Source organism: Garra rufa, chromosome 20 (assembly GCF_049309525.1).
Source record: "Garra rufa chromosome 20, GarRuf1.0, whole genome shotgun sequence".
Taxonomy (NCBI): Eukaryota; Metazoa; Chordata; class Actinopteri; order Cypriniformes; family Cyprinidae; genus Garra; species Garra rufa.
Window position 1 is genome coordinate 39,033,521 of NC_133380.1, and position 17,359 is coordinate 39,050,879.

Sequence of the window (17,359 nt, forward strand, 5' to 3'; positions counted from 1 at the left end):
TTGCTGTAGTTTGAATTCGTGTATTATTTTTTTAATGGACACAAACAGTAGCTATTCAGTCAGTCAAGTTCAAAGGGATAGGTTTAGTGGTCTTTTGGTATCTCCCTGTTGTAGAGCAGGTTCACTTATTTAAGAAAAAGTACTCTTAAGTTGTAAAGAATGTCTGAAGTAAAATAATTTTAAAAGTTAGAATTGAGCAGAGGTTTTCTTTAAAGATTATAAGGTATATTTGAAGTTTTAATTTAAATTTTATTTAAATTTTGAGGGTTTTTTTATAACATGCAGTAGAAGAATAATTAAGGCAAAACAAATGTTTTATAAATAATAAAAAAGTTTAAAAATAAATTATTTTTTCTTTATTGTGGAAGTACAGTATAAGATGAGATGTCAGGCATAGGGGGGCCTTGCAAAATTGGCCGGAGAAGGAGGGGGGCCCCGGAGTAAAAAAGGTTGGGAACCCCTGCTCTAGCTGCAATAATATGTTTGTTTGTTTATTTATTTTCACTGGAAAATTTGAAAGATTGTAAAAATGCAGCAAAGCACTGGTGATGACACAGTAAGCAGGGTCTTAAATATTGTGACACTAACCTCACCAAACACATCAGTGACCAAAAGTGATGTGTGGAGGGTTTTAATGACCTCACATTTCACTTAAACCATCAAAATATGAGAAAAACACTGATCAGTGTTGCTAACTGCTTTCATTTGAAAGTAGTTAAAACAGTCACACAATGTAGCTGATGAGGATGAGGACATAATGGTAAGTTCACTGATCTATATAATATAAATATATCAGTGGGAGAGTGTTGTAATCTAAATAAGGTTTAGTTTCAAAGTCTCAAAAGGGGGAAGGACGTCAACAAATCTAGTGACAAAATCACTAAACTGTCAACATTGACATTGGATACAACATAATCAGTTATTAATTTTGTTGTTGGTCCTCTCTTGTTTTTGCATGCGTTCTTAATTTCTTTGTAGGACAGCAATGCCAAAAAATATGACACATTTTACTGCATTATTATCAAAAAAAATAAAAGTAAAACAATTGACTCCAAGCAAATACACAATATGCTTACAAAATCAGTAACACTTTTTTCTCTCTCTTGGCCACAATTTAAAGGCAGTTTATTGACTTTCCAACTGACCGTCAAACCATGCTGCAAAACAAGAAACGTTTAAGTTTGTGGGCTTGCTTTGAGTTCTTGGAGCTGTTCACATCATTGCTCCAACTGTAAATGAGACGACATGGATTTCAAAGCATTAATAATAATTTGTGATAATTTTCCACAATGCAAAGCATTTGTTTAAATACACTGAAATATTAAATAGTGTCTTAATTAAATGATTGTATTGTAGTTCCATCAAATAATTGGTGTTGTGCTGCTGTGACTCACATGAGCAGGCTCTCTATTGGCTGATTCAGAGGTCAAGGGCGGCCATTTTGTGTTTCAATCATTGTAGTCCTTAATTTACAACACTTAAGTCAGAACTTAAGAATCAGTCTCAAACTTTACTGAAAGTTGCTTTTAGATTCTTTATAAAAGTCTCCTACTCTTAAAAAAGTCCTACTTCTTACTAAGAATTTAAGTCAAAGTTTAAGACTACTCTTAAGAGCATTTCTTAGAAGTTTTATACATACGGCCCCTGGACTTTTGTTTATGAGATTCACCCATTAAAACACAAAGATACTTGCCTGTTGACCTGCTGTTAATCACATAGATGGTATCCCGTATGTGACATCAGCCAAATTATGTGTTGTGAGTGCACTGAAGCAGCTCCTTGCCATTTTCTACAGGGAATTCATTAGGCTCCGCAGAACACAGTTAAAACGCAACAAGAGTGTCATTTGTAGATGTTTTCTTTTCTTTTTTGGACCAGATTTCAATACAATTTTCAATTTTAAAACAATGATTTAAACTTTCATAGTGAAAGCTCTTTGCACAAGTGCAGAGTTGGGATAAGGTGTGGTAAGTGAATGAGCGTTTGGGGTTTTAAGGAGGTATCAGTCTGAGGCATTAAGTGCTTAGCCTAACATTCAGGCAGTCAGCAGGCGCAGGGTTTGCCAGGCTCCAGCTCAACCGTTAGTCCTTTGCTCAGGAGGAAAGCATCCTGCTTGGGTTCTCTTCCCAGGAACTTCTTGAGCATGTCAGCAGCGTCCTCCGAGCCTCCAGGCTTCAGGATGCACTTCCTGTAGTCCAGACCAACCTGTCAAACAACACAGAAACATGAGCAGACACATAAATGACATTTATGCATGGGATTCACAAACACTGAATGGTTAATCTAACCTTGGGCTCCATGATGCCTTCTTGTTTGAAACGGGCATAGAACATGTCCATGGAGAAGACTTCACTCCACAGATAACCGTAGTACTGAGCGTCATATCCTCCTGCCAGGTGACCGAAGGTAGCAGGCATGTTTGTACCTGTAGGAGCACCAGAAAAAATAAATAAGATTGAGAAGGTGCCGAGAACAATAACAATTGAATTCAGCCAGTTTAGCAACGCAATTCTGTTGCATTGTAAATAATTTCTTGTAGAGCTGAATAAATATTATTTATTACATACATACAGTCAAGCCCGAAATTATTCATACCCCTGGCAAATTCTGATTGAAGTTACTGTTATTCAATCAGCAAGTTTTTTTCGATCGGAAATGACACAGGCTTCTCCCAAAAGATAATAAGACAACGTACAAGAGGCATCATTGTGGAAAAAAAATATATTACTCATTTATTTACATTTGAAAAAAAAAAGTGGCATGTCCAAAATTATTCATACCCTTCTCAATAATCAATAAAAAAAGCCTTATTTTGGCTATTACGGCAATCAAACGCTTCCTATAATTGCTGACCAGCTTTTTGCATGTCTCCACTGGTATTTTTGCTCATTCATCTTTAGCGATGAGCTCCAACTCTTTCAGGTTGGAGGGTCTCCTTGCCATCACCCTGATCTTTAGCTCCCTCCACAGATTCTCAATTAGATTTAAGTCAGGACTCTGGCGGGCCACTGCAAAACATTAATGTTTTGTCTGCTAACCATTTCTTCACCACTTTTGCTGTGTTTTGGGTCGTTGTCGTGCTGAAATGTCCACTGGTGCCCAAGGCCAAGTTTCTCTGCAGACTGCCTGATGTTGTTGAGAATTTTGATGTATTGCTCCTTTTTTTTTTTTTCATGGTGCCGTTTACTGTGATTAGGTTCCCTGGTCCACCGGCTGAAACCGGGAGTAATGGCTCATGAAAATTCAGCTTTGCATCACAGAATTTCTTTTTATTATACATTAAAATAAAAACCATTATTTTATATTGTAATAACACTTTGCAGTATTATTTTTTTTTCTGTATTTTGGATCAAATAAATGCATTCTTGATGAGCATAACAGACTTACTGATCCCAAACCTTTGAGTGGTAGTGTATTTTCCTTTTTTATTTGCAATGTGGGATAAACTATTACAGTGATCATGTTCTTTATATATCTTGTATAGTTTTTACATAAATATTGTAATACTGTACACTACTGCAACAAATCTTTTTAATTGTATGCACTCACACAGTAATATACATAGTAATTCTATGTACAATACACCAGTAATTTTTCCTTGTGTCCATTTAGTCAAAAGTTTCATTTTACCTGGTGAAGCAGGAATTCCCAGAATGTCCAGGCAAAGTTTGCCATACTCCTCAGCTGCATCGAGCCCAGTCTTTGTGTGCAAAGCTTGGTCCACCTTAGCCAGAACTATCTGCCTCAAGTTGAACAGCCCTGAGAAACAGGAAGGAAAAGTTAGTAAGCCAGAGGTTATAACACCTCTATTTCACAAGCAAATAAAAGACTAAGACAATTCTTTTACTTTCGGAAAACATGTACAGAAACGTACACAATAAGACTAGGAAATTTTAAAATAAAAAGAGTGAACATTTGCCATGTGTGTGATAAGTTTAAGTTTTTATTTGTGTAAATGACCATTGTGTGTTCTACGGTCACCTGTGTTGGCAAGTCTAGATTTGATGAGTTTGTCCAGAAGCTCCTCTGGAATGGGGTTTCCAGTTTTATAGTGCTTGGACATGCGCTGCAGGGGCTCCTTCTCCCAAACCCAGTTCTCCAACATCTGAGACGGCGCTTCCACGAAATCCCTCTCCACATGAGTCCCGCTGAACATCGCAAAGTCGGACTGAATGAAAAGAACATCATCCGTATTTAATCTACACAGACTGCAAAATAGGTGCAACCTAAACGTTACTAAAAGAATTAATTCAGACCTGAGCACAAAGCTGGTGCATCACATGTCCAAACTCATGGAAGTACGTTTCCACTTCATCGTGCTGCAGCAGGGACGGCGCATCAGCGGTGGGCTTACTGAAATTAGCAACCATGGCAGCCACAGCCATCTGCCTGGTCCCGTCTGGAAGCAAACAGCCGGGCTGCAGGCCAAAGCATGCGGCATGGCCGTACTTCCCCTCCCTACAGGGATAGCAGAGAATTAGTGAATAATCTAGCTGAACTGCCACTGAAGCTCTGTGTTTAGGATAAAAATGGGTTCTGTGTCTCAGAAATCAAGACCTTGTGAGTCCTCTGCACAATCTGACTTAGTTGAAACCTGAAATAAAACTGCTGGTTTTGTCTGGCCAGAGGAGAATGATAAAGTAGGGCTGTGCAATTAATTGAAATTCAGTTTTGATTTCGATTTGGGCTTCAAACGATCATGAAAATACAGTAATCGAGATGAAACAATTATTGCGCCCCGTTCCGACCCCTTTCCAGTGCTGCGCTTTCGCCTCCATAAAAGCCTAATTTCACATGCAAATCAGCAAAATCATGTAACGTGACTTTCACAAAACAGGACATGCTTGATTTATTGTTTCTTTGATGCGTTTTTAAAAATGAGAAAGAGAACTTGCGCTTGTTCTGTGTATGCGCTCAGAGACGGAGCAGAACACGGACATGTAAAGTTATCTTTTAGCTCAAGGTGTGCGCCTAAATGGTCAAATACAAGAATATTTCAAAATGAGGCGCTCTGTGATTATTATTTATGTCAGCTATGTCTTAAATGATCATAAACAGTTGAGAATGAAAATACATGTGTAACAGTATATTGGATCTGTGTGGCTCTTAAAGCGGCAACAAATAATGTTCCTTCTGCCGTCTCTGTGCTTAATATTAAGATAAAAATACAAAGAGAAAAATCACTCACTGCTCTTGAATGAAGGGCTTTTGTAGTTTTAATAAGAAACAAAGCATGTTTAAATCTTACAGTGAAGACACGGTTTTATTTTACATTCAATTTCTATAGTAGGCTGTTAGACTTCTGTAGACTTGCATAAAAGTATTCTTTTTTGTCTGCTGTATTGGTATCTTTCAATGAATCACTATTATAAAGCTTTGGACCCAGTCATAATTGTGTTAAATAATCGTGATTATGATTTTTGCCATAAGCGAGCAGCCCTCTGATAGAGTTTTGGTTCCTTAGACACACTATTTCACTGTTTAACATTGAAAAGCTGCTTTGACGCTATCTGTATTGTAACAAAGCGCTATGAAAATAAAGTCAAAAACAATATCAAATAATAAACAATTTTACTCAAATTTAATATAAACTTACTTTCGGTACATTATTTTTGCACAGGCTGTAGATTACTGTAACCCCCATAAGCAGCGCACACTTTTTTTCACCACAACTGAATAACTGTGTATTTTAAAGAGCATGTCTTGTCTTGCGCTCTTTTGTAAATGCCTTCAGTAACTGTGTGTGCGTTGCTGAAACACGTGCTGAATACTCTTTAAAATTATGTTGTTATTCTTAAATTAAAATCGAGGTCCCTTTTTGACTCATTTTGTGGAGCTGATATTAAATCTCAAAGTCACATCGTGCATAATCATGACTGATCACTGACTATTCGTGTTACTGAGTACTCAAGCACAACCCTAGTAGTAGCAATATGTAGATCATGTCATTAGCGTTATGCTCTAATGTTTAATTACACAAAAAGTGCATTTACCTTACCTTTGCGGATTTAAGACTAGTTATTTACAATGATTTAAGTACATTCTTTTCAAAGAATTTCAATTTGAATTTCAACTTAAGAAAACTTTTCAGATCCCCCAGCATGACCACCAGAAGCATTTCTGGAGAATACAAGTATAAGTGCTCACCTGGGGAAAAGATCCAGATAAAACTGGCCCACGACCTGACCAGAGGTGCGGTCTTTAACACAGTACAGTGTTACGTCATCGTGCCAGACATGTGCACCCTCCACCTGCTGAAAGGTAAGATTGAGCAGCTCCTGATAGATGTCCAGTAGGCCTTTGGTCACCACCTCCATTGGGAAATACTCCTTCAGTTGGTTCTGATCCACTGCATACTGGGTCTCCTCCACTTGGGTCATGTAGTAGCGTGTGTCCCAGGCGTGGAGTTCTCCAGTGAAGGACAGATTTCTCTTTTGGCTCTCCTGTTCTTTCAGCTTCAGGATCACAGCCCTCTCCTGTTGACCCAGGGGCTTCAGTTTTTGGGCCAGATCCTCTACAGTGTGCAGGAGATAATGGAACAAAGGGTTAAACAATGACATACTATATATATTTAGTATGTGTGTGCGCGCGTGTGTGTGTGTGTGCATATCATGCATATTTTTTTATTAATACTTCTAAAGTTTGGGTTGTATGACTATTGTAGATAAACCATTTAAAGTAACTATTTTCTGTTTTTAATACATTTGAAATATATTCCTGTAATGGCAAAATTAATTTTCAGCAACTTACTCCAGTCTTTCGTGTCAGATGATGGTAATATCGTCTTCAATAAACACTTTCGTATTATGCTGGAAACTAATGTACTTTTGAATATATGTATTTTTACTAATACTAAGTATTTTTTTTTATATATCGAAATTTAAAAAGAGCAGCATTAATGTGAAATGTAAATATTTTGTAACACTGTAAATATCTTCACGGTTACTTTTGAATCAATTCAATGCATCCTTGCTGAAAAAGGGCCTTTATGCTAAAAAATAAAATTAAAGGTCCCATATCGTCAAAATCAAAATTTCCTGGCTTTTTTCACGATAACTAAGGTCTAGGGGCTATCTAACTACCATATGAGTTTCAAAACAGTCAATCCACAGTAAACTGCACACAGCCTGCTTAAAGTAGCTGTTCATTTTCACGAGCTGCTGTGACTTCCGTAACGATGTGACGTCCGATCGACTCAAGTCACCGCCTTCAGTCACAAACCAACGTCCCACCCTCCTTTTGTCAAACCCCCAGACAACAACGCATCCATTCCATTGAGCAACAACAACAGGAAAACAAGTGGAGAAAACCCTGTTCAGTCGATAGATGTCAAGCTACGATCATTACACAGGCTTCAGAACAACGTGAATATAAGAGACCAGCGGCACGTCAACTTCAGCCTCTTTCACACAGTGGTGATTGATTCCGGTAAATACACGGATAATGTGTCCCACGATTTGTTCCGGAGTTGTTTAATTTGGTTCATTCACAGTTGTTTTCCGTAATCTGTGCATGCTTTACACACAAACCATAAAGACATGTGACGTTTGGATGTGAGATGTAATGCGACACGTGCGTTTCACTAAACTGAAACTAACCTGAACAAACTGTGCTTCAGCGCTGATAGTGAGGAGCTGGCTCTGCCTGATGATCGCTGCTTCATTCCACTTTGCACGTAACGTTGTTTTTCATTGTGAAGAGTCGCTTGATAACGTGCATCATTACTACAACACTGCCTTTAGGTTCTGGCTTTGGTTCACATAGTTCCCGTAATTTTCCAGAATCAGCGCGCATTGTGAAAGGGGCTTTACTAAAGCAACAGTTAAGTAGCTTACTGCATTCGGTGTTTGTAAAAGAAAAAACATTAATGATCATTCTAAAATATCCTGTTGAGTATCAGCTCTCTCTATTGCTCTGAGCTCGCTTACGCTTACAGCATACATAACCGTAGTTACCTGTGATTGGCCTGGTTGTGCGTCACTCAGAAAACAACAGGCCAATCAGAAGAGAGGCTCATGAATATTAATTAGATGGGCCAAAATCGACCGGTTTTTGACAGAGCTCCTAAAAAAGGAGCTGTAAAAATATATTGAGATGGATTTTGGCACTTATACCGCAAATATATATTCTTAAGGACATCAACAAATACAATAAACCTCCAAAAATGTGTACGATATGGGACCTTTAACTAAATAAATTATTTTCTCAAAACTTTCTTTTCCACACCGTAACTGTTTTTAAGTTTTAAAGGGATAGTTCACCCAAAATTTTAATTGTATGTTTAACTGCTTACCCCCAGGGCATCCAAGATGTAGGTGACTTTGTTTCTTCAGTAGAAAATTGCCATTTGTATGCTTTTTGTTTATACAGTGCCTTGTGAAATTATTCATACCCCTTCACTTTTTCACATTTTGTTATGTTGCTGCCTTAGGTTAAACTACTTTAAACTACTTTTTTCCCCACATCAATCTACACTCCCTACTCCATAATGGCAAAGCAACAGATAGGTTTTTAACATTTAACTTTTAACTGAAAAGATCCCGTTGCATAAGTATTCATACCCTTTTCTGGGACACTTGAAATTTAGCTCAGGAGCATTCATTTTGCTTCTAGATGTTACTACACTTGGAGTGGAGTTAAACTGTGGCAAATTCATTTGAATGAGTCTGATTTAGAAAGGCACACACCTCTCAGAAAAGGTCTAACAGCTGAAAATGCATATCAGAGCAAAAACCAAGTCCTGAGGTCAAGATAACTGCCTGTAGAGCTCAGTGACAGACTTGAGTTAAGGCAATGATCTAGAGAAGAGTTCAGAAAAATATCTGCTGCATTGAAGGTTGACAGAAGCATTCTCCATAATGGAAGACGATTGGAACAACTAGGACTCTAGAAAATGTCTGCCAGCCCCCATCCAAGCTGACAGAGCTTGAGAGGTGAAAAGGTGAGGCAAAGAATGGCAGATAATTGCCAAATGCAGATGTGCAAAGCTTGTCACATCCGACCCAAAAAGACTTGAGGCTGTAGGTGCTTCAACTATGTACTGAGTTAAGGGTTATGAATACTTATGCAATGTACTTATTTCAGTGTTTTATTTTTAATAAATCTGTCAAATTTGCACATCAGGTTTTTGCTTCGTCATTATTATGGTGTATGGAGTGTAAACTGATGTGGGGAAAAACTCATTTAAAGAAGTTTAACATAATGCTGCAACAAAACATGAAGGGGTATGAATACTTTTGCAAGGCACTGTAGTTGTAATCCCTGTATGTCAGTACCACCATCTTAAAAGTAAGGCTGTGAGTCTTCACTGGTTTCACGATTCAAATTACAATTTTCATTATCAACTAAATATCACGATGCGGCACATTCTTAGTTTTCAATATTACTGCACATGCCTACATTTTATATCAATTTATTTTGTGCAATATACTTAATTTTATTATATGTGCAGGCTACTTAAAAAAAAAATACTGATGTAAAATAAGTGTTCTTTAAGTATCATAATCCCAATGATTACAGACAATACTTATTGTTTTTTCTTTTATCCTCAGCATTATTGCCGTTTGATTATTACCGATGAGATCACAGACAGTGGCAGCTTTAACAGGCTGCATTTAAACTAATGCACAGATCTATTTCCATATATCAGATGTTTTGTCCAGCTCTGAAAACATAACTGACTGTGTGTACATCAATTTCGTATAGAAGTCATCGCAAATGCAAGTGCATTTAACCACAGCCACAATCGAGCTTTAGGACGAAGAAACACAAAGTGGACGTGAAAGTCTGTCAGTGCGTGAGTGTTTGTCTGTGTATGTTTTTTTGACTCTTAAAGCTGTAGGTCCCATTGACTGCCATTATATGACTGACAGACTGCAACAGTTTGAGTTAAAAATCTTTGTTGGTGTTTTACTGAAGAAACAAAGTCACCTACATCTTGGATGTCCTGGGGGTAAGCAGATAAACAATTTTCATTTTCGGGTTAACTATCCTCTTTAAGTTTCAGCTCTGTCCTTTTACAAAGTGAGATTCATGTTTTTTACTACTGGTATATCAGCCAGATATCACATATCAGTCATACCGAGAAAAGTTGCAACCGTCTTGGAGGTCTTGGCCATGTTCATCTCAAGCACAAAATCGGCATGAGTGCTGAAGCCCAGCAGGCTGCTCTTCTGTGAGCGCAACTCCACAAGCTCCTTCAGGATAGCAGCGTTCTCCTGTCATGGGAATCGTTACAGTAACATTATGAGAACAATTCACTTGTGTTATTTCAAAGCATAACTTACATAGTGTTATTGGGTAGCATTCTAGCTTGTTAAATGTGCCATAGAATGGAAAACTGTATTTACCTAGTGTACTCACACTAGGCATGGTTGCCATGAACCAAGCCCGAGTACGATTGTCCCCCCTCCCCACTCCCCCTCTGGCCTGCACTCACATAGCATTCGGTTTCAGCATTCGTGCCGGAGCACGCTTACGCCATTATGGTGTGACGGTTTCAGGATAAACAGGAAGAGCGGCGCTCTCGCTGAACGCAATTTAGTCCATCGCTCTTTTTACTTTGTGGATAGTAATTTTGAGTCGTTTGTTCCACGGTGGTCCACAGCCTATTGTTAAATAGGGCTGCAACGATTCGTCAACATAAATTGATAATAGAAATAGTCGACAATGAATTTCATTGTGGATGTTGTCGCCAAACATGTTTTTTTCCGAACGAGTGAGGCATCTCTCTGCCGAGAGTCGCATTAGCTTCTATGCTGAGCGATAACATACAGAAAAGGCGGCGTCCATGGCAGCAGCTGCGCGTACCAAAACACGCCCGTTTCACACATACTCCGTCTGCAGTGCGTATGCGCTGCGTATTTTTTCTGCACCCATGTTAACGGATTAGAGCGTTCACAATGCACGAACTGCAAACGCGTTCTGTGTGAAAGCAAAACGAGTCCGTGCTGCTTCTGCACCGCATACGTAACGCACACGGACTGCAGTATGTGTATGTGTATGTGTGGAACAGGCGTAAAGTTTGGGAGCATTTTAGCCTGCTACGGCGAATAAAAAGATTACCTGCATGGTTTGCAAAGCAGTTCTTGCGCATCACGGCAGCACCTCGGTGATGCACGAACATTTAAAGAGAAAGCACGTCGAACAGTTGAATGAAACGGAGTTTGGCTCGCCTCGAAAAGATTTAAATAACATGGAAGCCAATACGTTTTGTTTTGGATGTACATTTTTGTTTACTGTTTTATTGCTGCTAATGTGCCTGCCCCTGGTTTACAGGAAGAAAATGTTTACTTGATTTTAATTTATTTTTTCTTATAAAACAAATGTGCCTGTCCTTTAAAAAAAATGATAGTTTCTTTATTTATGCATTTATGTCTATACTCACCGAGCACTGTGCCTAATTGGTTTTAGACAGGGCATTTTTATTTACTTTTAGTATGAATCGGCCTATCAGCAGCAAAGTTCAATAAAATATGCATTTTTCATTCAAGTATCCCCTTCTTTCTGGTGTTTACTATCATTTTCCACATAATTAAAGCAATCTCATGCTAAATTTTAGAAAAATTGAATAATTATTCGATTAGTCGACTAATCGTTTCAACAGTCGGTGACTAGTCGACTATTAAAATAGTCGTTAGTTGTAGCCCTATTGTTAAACAGGTCTATCGCCTTTGTGGCACGAAAATCTTCGCGCAATCATGCTGCTCGTATGAGGAGGTTTGCAAGGTACCAGCTGAAGTGCAGCAAGGACTTTGCAGCTTTGATTACGGACTATAAAAACGTTGATTACCTCGCAAAAACGCAACGTCACGCGTCCTGTTCCGTGCTCCAGCACGGTTAGTGCTCACACTGCATGCGAACCGCGCCCGAGTCCAACTGAACCGTGCTCTGGCCCACCTCTTCCAAGCGGGCCAGGGACAGCTAATCGAGCCGCGCCCGGGCACGGTTCGGAGCACTCACACTAGTCAAACGAACCGCGCTTTGGTGGTCAAACGCACTCAGGCACGGTTCAAACTGCCTAGTGTGAGTACACCCTTAAACAGCATTGTTTCCTCCTACTTATATAAATCTGGTGTTTGCAAAAGACCACTGAAAGAGGCCAATTCCAACATAACAGTGACTATTACATAAGAGTCATGATCATTAATAGTCACGCCCCCAACATTTGCATAGCCGAATCATCAGAAGATTTGCATGTAGGCTACTGTGAAAAAAAGAAAGCGAGAACAATAGCGGAAATGGCAGATCACAGGAATAAATGTTAAGCTACCTAAGATGTTAAGTACAGGTATGGGTTGGTGTCTGAACTCACAAAGGCACGGAAAACAAATAACGCTTTGTAATAAAATAACGCGAGCCACTAAAGGGACACGGTTTGCTTCTTGCTAGCGCTAGCCTGTTACATTGCATTACATAAATTTTCCTCCATGCATTTCCTTCCTGCTGTGTAAGCTATTGAAATGAGCCACTCTGTGAAACAGCCAATCAGAGCAGAGCTCCTATTCATTACCCTTCCAAATAAGGTAATAACAGACCATTTCATTCTAGGGACAAATCCTAGGGTTGTAAATCTACTTGTAAAACCGTTTCTGGAGAATTTGTGCCCTTTCTTATGCCATATACCTTCTATGTAGATATCAGAAAACAATATAAAATATTGTATCAATGCATTCTATAGCACCTCTAAAGATGATTTCTTGGATGCCTGACCTCTTTGCAGCGCGAGTTGAAAGCCTCCTCTAACTTCTTCCGTGTCTCTGGTACAAAGCATTTCTTCATGGTGGGGAAATAATGAGGGTACTTCAAAGTGAGCTTTAGATTTCCAGACTCATCCTTCTCCAGAGAGTTGAGGAAATCCTCTGGGAGCCCACCTAATAAAAGCATATGCACCAGTCATATATTATTTTTCAAAACTACATTTCAGATAAGAAAAAAATAACAGATTTTGTAAGCACTTCGTGTCTTTCTGTGCACCCACCGAGTTCCTCTCGAGAGAAATGGAGGCAAGTTGTATCTTCATTCAGGTGTTTGTTGAAATCGATACACAGAGTGCTCATTTTTTTCTTGATCTTTTTGATCTCCTGTTACATGGAAGATACAACTCTGTTACAGGCTAGAAGAGAGTGTTTGTGCTACTGTTACATAGCAAACTGAAAGGAAGATCTTAATATCTGACCTCCTGCGTGTCTTTAGCAAGATGGAGGCCGTTTCTTTTCCCAAGCTTTATGAGTCTCTCCATGTAACGCTTGGCTTCAGGGGTTAAACTCTCATCTGACAGCTTCTCCTGTTAAACAAATAAATAAAATAAATAACAGATTGATAAAATATGCAAAAGCTTGTGAAACAACATAATAAAGTGTGACTTATTTGGTTAAGTCTGTTAGCAGGTTTCCTCAGCTGTCTCAGAGCTCAGTTTAGTCCCTGAGAGATTTTAGCGTTTAATTCCTGAGAGAGATGTGCTAGTGCTCAGTCCCTGCTCACCTCCAGAGCCACGATTCTCTGATAAACATCTTCTCTCATACTCATCTCCACATCAAACTCTGACAGCTTCTTATCGGCTTCAGTGCTGGCCGTGCGGACGTCCTTACAGGAGGACACATGCTGAGGGAAATCCAACATGTTCCTCTGAACTGCAAAAGAAAAAGAAAAACAGAGTACAAACTGTGAGGTGCTGTTTTTATAAACACAATCATTATTGGTCATTTTTGAGAATTGAATTAAATCAGCAGGTTCTTAATTTTATATGCATTTTTTCAACATTCTATCTACTGAACAAATACAGTGGAAGCATGGAAAGGGGCATATTAAATTTTTGTTTTTGCTGGAGTTAAAATTTAGCTAATTCAACACCTGAACAATGGTGAAGCACAGAAGACTGCACAAGCTGGTCGGCATGTCATTATGCAAAAAGTGCTGAATGGCGTATACCACTACATAGCTTTCCTGCACACTCAGATTTTTTTTTTTTTGATGGTGCTTACACAAGTACATAGAAATCTGGTATGTTCCTTTGTAAATGTATGTTAGCCCCTGGACTTAACTATTAGGATGAAAGTAATCTGAAACAAACAGCTGCTAATTTATTAGTGAAAATTTGTAAATATAAACCCTTGTATGTCCTTAAGGACATACTTTTTTTATCAGTTTGGCTGTTAATGTAAACAGCATCTGAATTGTATTAGAATTTTAATATTTTAACCTTTTCTTTCATGAATCTATTTTACATGAGGTACAAAAAAATAATAATTACACTCAGGACCATAAGGACAAAAATGTCCCCATTGAAACCCATTAAAACGGCTGATTTGAAATGATCCAATTATAATTGTGTGGCTATACGGATAACAGTGTGCTTTATGCGTGTTTTGTAACCATGCTGAAATTTAAAGGGTTAAAATCCTAATAATTAATTATTTTTTTAGTAGTCATGATCAGTACCGATGTTGGTTAAAAACTGTCAGTGAAAGCAAAAAAAAAAAGTTATATAATATTTTCAGGATTATTTTTGATCTCCAAGGACCTCTGTTTACCTTTTTTTACATTTGCATGACAAACAGAGTAAATCATTGTGTACAACATACCAAAACAATATTTAATAATAATAAATTAATAATTGTAACAAAAAAAACAGATATATTGATAAATTAACAGATGAAATTAATAATAACATACACATATACAGCAAAAAAATGCAACATTTTATGTCTTGTTTCTAGTGAAAATATCTAAATTCTTAAATCAAGAAGATTTTCTAGACGAATAAAAATGATTGTCTTGTTTTCAGGAAAAAAAAAAAAAAGTCAAAATTAAGTGAGTTTTTGCTTAAAACATGCAAAATAATCTGCCAATGGGGTAAAAAAAATAATCTCGTTTTCTATTTAAAATAAGATTTTTTTGCTTATGCCATTGGCAGATTATTTAGCTTATCCTAATTTTGACTTGTTTTTTTTTTTCTTCTGGATTTTTACTTGTCTAGAAAAACCTTGATTTAATTTTTAGATATTTTGACAAAAATCTAAGAAAAGCATTTTTTTGCAGTATATATATATATATAAAATATTATATACACACACACAGCAAAAAAATATACAATATATGCAAAATACCTCAGTGATGATTGAAACATGTACAAATAAACATTCTTCAAAAGCCTTATGTATCACATTTGATGCTTACATTCCAACATGCTATTTTTTTTTTTGATGTAAGGATAATTAAGTAAACCTAAGTTGCTTCAGTCCATTAAATGTCCATCTTGAAATATTACTAACTATATAATAGTTCTAAGGTTTACTTTATAAAAATCAGTAGACATTTTACTGCATAAAGACACATGTACCATGACCTGAAGAGGGGAGCATTTTAGAATTATAATAAAAGGCCTTTTACTAAAGGAATAAACTTAATCAGAAGACTGTTGATTTTATACAATGGTTTATTATTGAACTGTATTTATAAGTATGAATTGATTTCTACCTGTGTACTCCACTTCGACATCGGCGAGGGCCTTCAAGGTGTTCTCATAGCTGACACTGGCCAAGTCCAGCGCACCGACCATGTCATACACCTTTTTGGTCTTAGCAATAAGTTCTTCAGTAAGCTGCTGGATCTTGTCGGGAGTGAGATCCCAGCGTAAAAGGTTGTCATCACAGACACGATCCCCAGAGCCAAACACAACTTCACCTGAACATTCAAAACAACATTACTTAGTCTGAGTAATATAACAGTGTGATTAAATAGTACCAACTTGAACTTACATGTACTACCAGAACACATTTCTAAATCCATATCAGTTATTGTTGCAAAAAGAACACATCCATTAAGCAATCACAGTGACGGTTTATGATTTTGGCATTTTTTATGATGCCTTTTAGTGAGCTTCCATGACTTTTAGCCCTTTTAAATCACTAAAAGAATAATTTTCTAATCAGCAATTGTTATTTAACATATTTTAATGCCAACTGAATATATTCCCGGTCTATATATAAAACACATGTATTATAGAAGTAGGTTAAATCAGATTCATTGCCATCCCTTTTAGCGCCAACTAAACACATCAGCTCGATATAGTTATTGTGGCTGATATTGCTGTGTGTGATGAGTTTTGCTATTATATCCCAGAGCTTAAAGATTAACTAACGTTAGCTAACTTTCCTTGAACATAACCCATTTAAATAAGCTGAGCCTAAACCGGCATTATAAAGACAGAAACAGCGTCAGAAATGTTTTTGCAAGCGATGTCCAGCATTATGAAACTCTGGCCCTGTCAGTGTGGAACAAATGACGAAATCTCGTGTGTTTTCAATGTCGGAACCGGAGCTTAGCGGCACCAGCTGACCCGAACAACACAGCTGACACAACGATTATTAGCTCCCAGCGCTAACGAGCTACAAACACAACATCGGCACTTTTAGGCTTTGTTTAAAAAAAACAGACGGTTATATTAAGTTTCATATATTCTAGCAGCGTAATACATGTTTTTGAAGTTTATATAACACGTATTACTTACCTGTAGGTGCCATTTTCCACTCAGTGAGTCAGAACACCGCGTGTATGAACGATTCAAAGAACCTATAATAGCCGCTCACTCACGCTTCCTGCTCCGGTCACATGACCCTCCGCGGAGCTCGCGATTGGTTGAAGACTTCTGCAATCTATCTATATATCTTTTTTATTTTATATAAGAGGAAATCTTTATTTTATAAAGACTGGTTTGAAAAATGAGTTTGGTTTTTAATGTTTGAAGACGGTAATCTATTGAGTTATGATCGTTTTAAGTTAAAATTTAATTCGGATTGTTCATATTGGCAAGTTTCTTTAGTTGTCAAAGCTATTCCTGTAGCTTTGAGGAATTTAATTAAAAGTATAGGTAAGTATATATATCTCAGGGACATATTTTTTGTTTGACTTTCACATTAGTAAATTTGGTATCTTAATGCAAATCAAAGAAACCGAATTTTTGTGCAATAATATGATAATATGATAGTCATTCAATAATATGTTGATTGTAGCAAAGTTTTATATACACAAATGTAGATTTATTAAAATTTCTCTTTGTTCCAAGGCATTTAAAAATGATTTCAGAATTTTATTTTAATCCATACAACATTTAAAAACAAAAAGTGCCTTAGAGCTCTCTAAACTTTATCATTTGTTAATGTGTTTAACAATGGAAGATGACAAGTCCTTTAAAGGTTTAATAAAATATTTTTTACATAAAGGGAAACCTTTATTTTATAAAGACTGGTTTGACAAAGGAGTTTGGAATGTAATTCATTTAATGTTTGAAGATAATATATTAAGTTATGATTATTTTAAGTTAAAATTTAATTTAGATGTATTCATATTTTCTTTAGTT

General features: G+C 37.2%; 1 protein-coding gene across 2 annotated transcripts; it reads right to left on the reverse strand.

Annotated features, from left to right (window-relative positions):
* Positions 1–1,842: 1,842 nt before the first annotated feature.
* Positions 1,843–16,595, reverse strand: thop1 (thimet oligopeptidase 1). Of its 2 annotated transcripts, none has more exons than XM_073825639.1 (13): positions 16,511–16,595; positions 15,478–15,684; positions 13,483–13,631; positions 13,178–13,285; positions 12,980–13,082; positions 12,712–12,872; positions 10,082–10,217; positions 6,148–6,514; positions 4,257–4,458; positions 3,982–4,168; positions 3,631–3,759; positions 2,289–2,425; positions 1,843–2,205 (listed from the first exon to the last, which is right to left on the reverse strand). In XM_073825639.1, exons 1-13 carry the CDS (start codon positions 16,521–16,523, stop codon positions 2,044–2,046), a joined length of 2,061 nt encoding a protein of 686 aa, XP_073681740.1. In that variant the 5' UTR covers positions 16,524–16,595; the 3' UTR covers positions 1,843–2,043. The 2 variants fall into 2 exon arrangements, with proteins under 2 accessions (XP_073681740.1, XP_073681739.1); XM_073825638.1 differs by lacking the exon at positions 16,511–16,595 and adding an exon at positions 15,759–16,212.
* Positions 16,596–17,359: the final 764 nt, after the last annotated feature.

Excerpts from the sequence above, each read along its gene's own strand:
- thop1 (XM_073825638.1), bottom strand. The coding sequence starts at position 15,789 with ATGGATTTAGAAATGTGTTCTGGTAGTACAT. Across the intron at positions 4,459-6,147 it reads TATCTGGATCTTTTCCCCAG|GGAGGGGAAGTACGGCCATG; the intron begins GTGAGCACTTAT and ends CTATCCCTGTAG. Across the intron at positions 2,206-2,288 it reads AAGGCATCATGGAGCCCAAG|GTTGGTCTGGACTACAGGAA; the intron begins GTTAGATTAACC and ends GTTGTTTGACAG.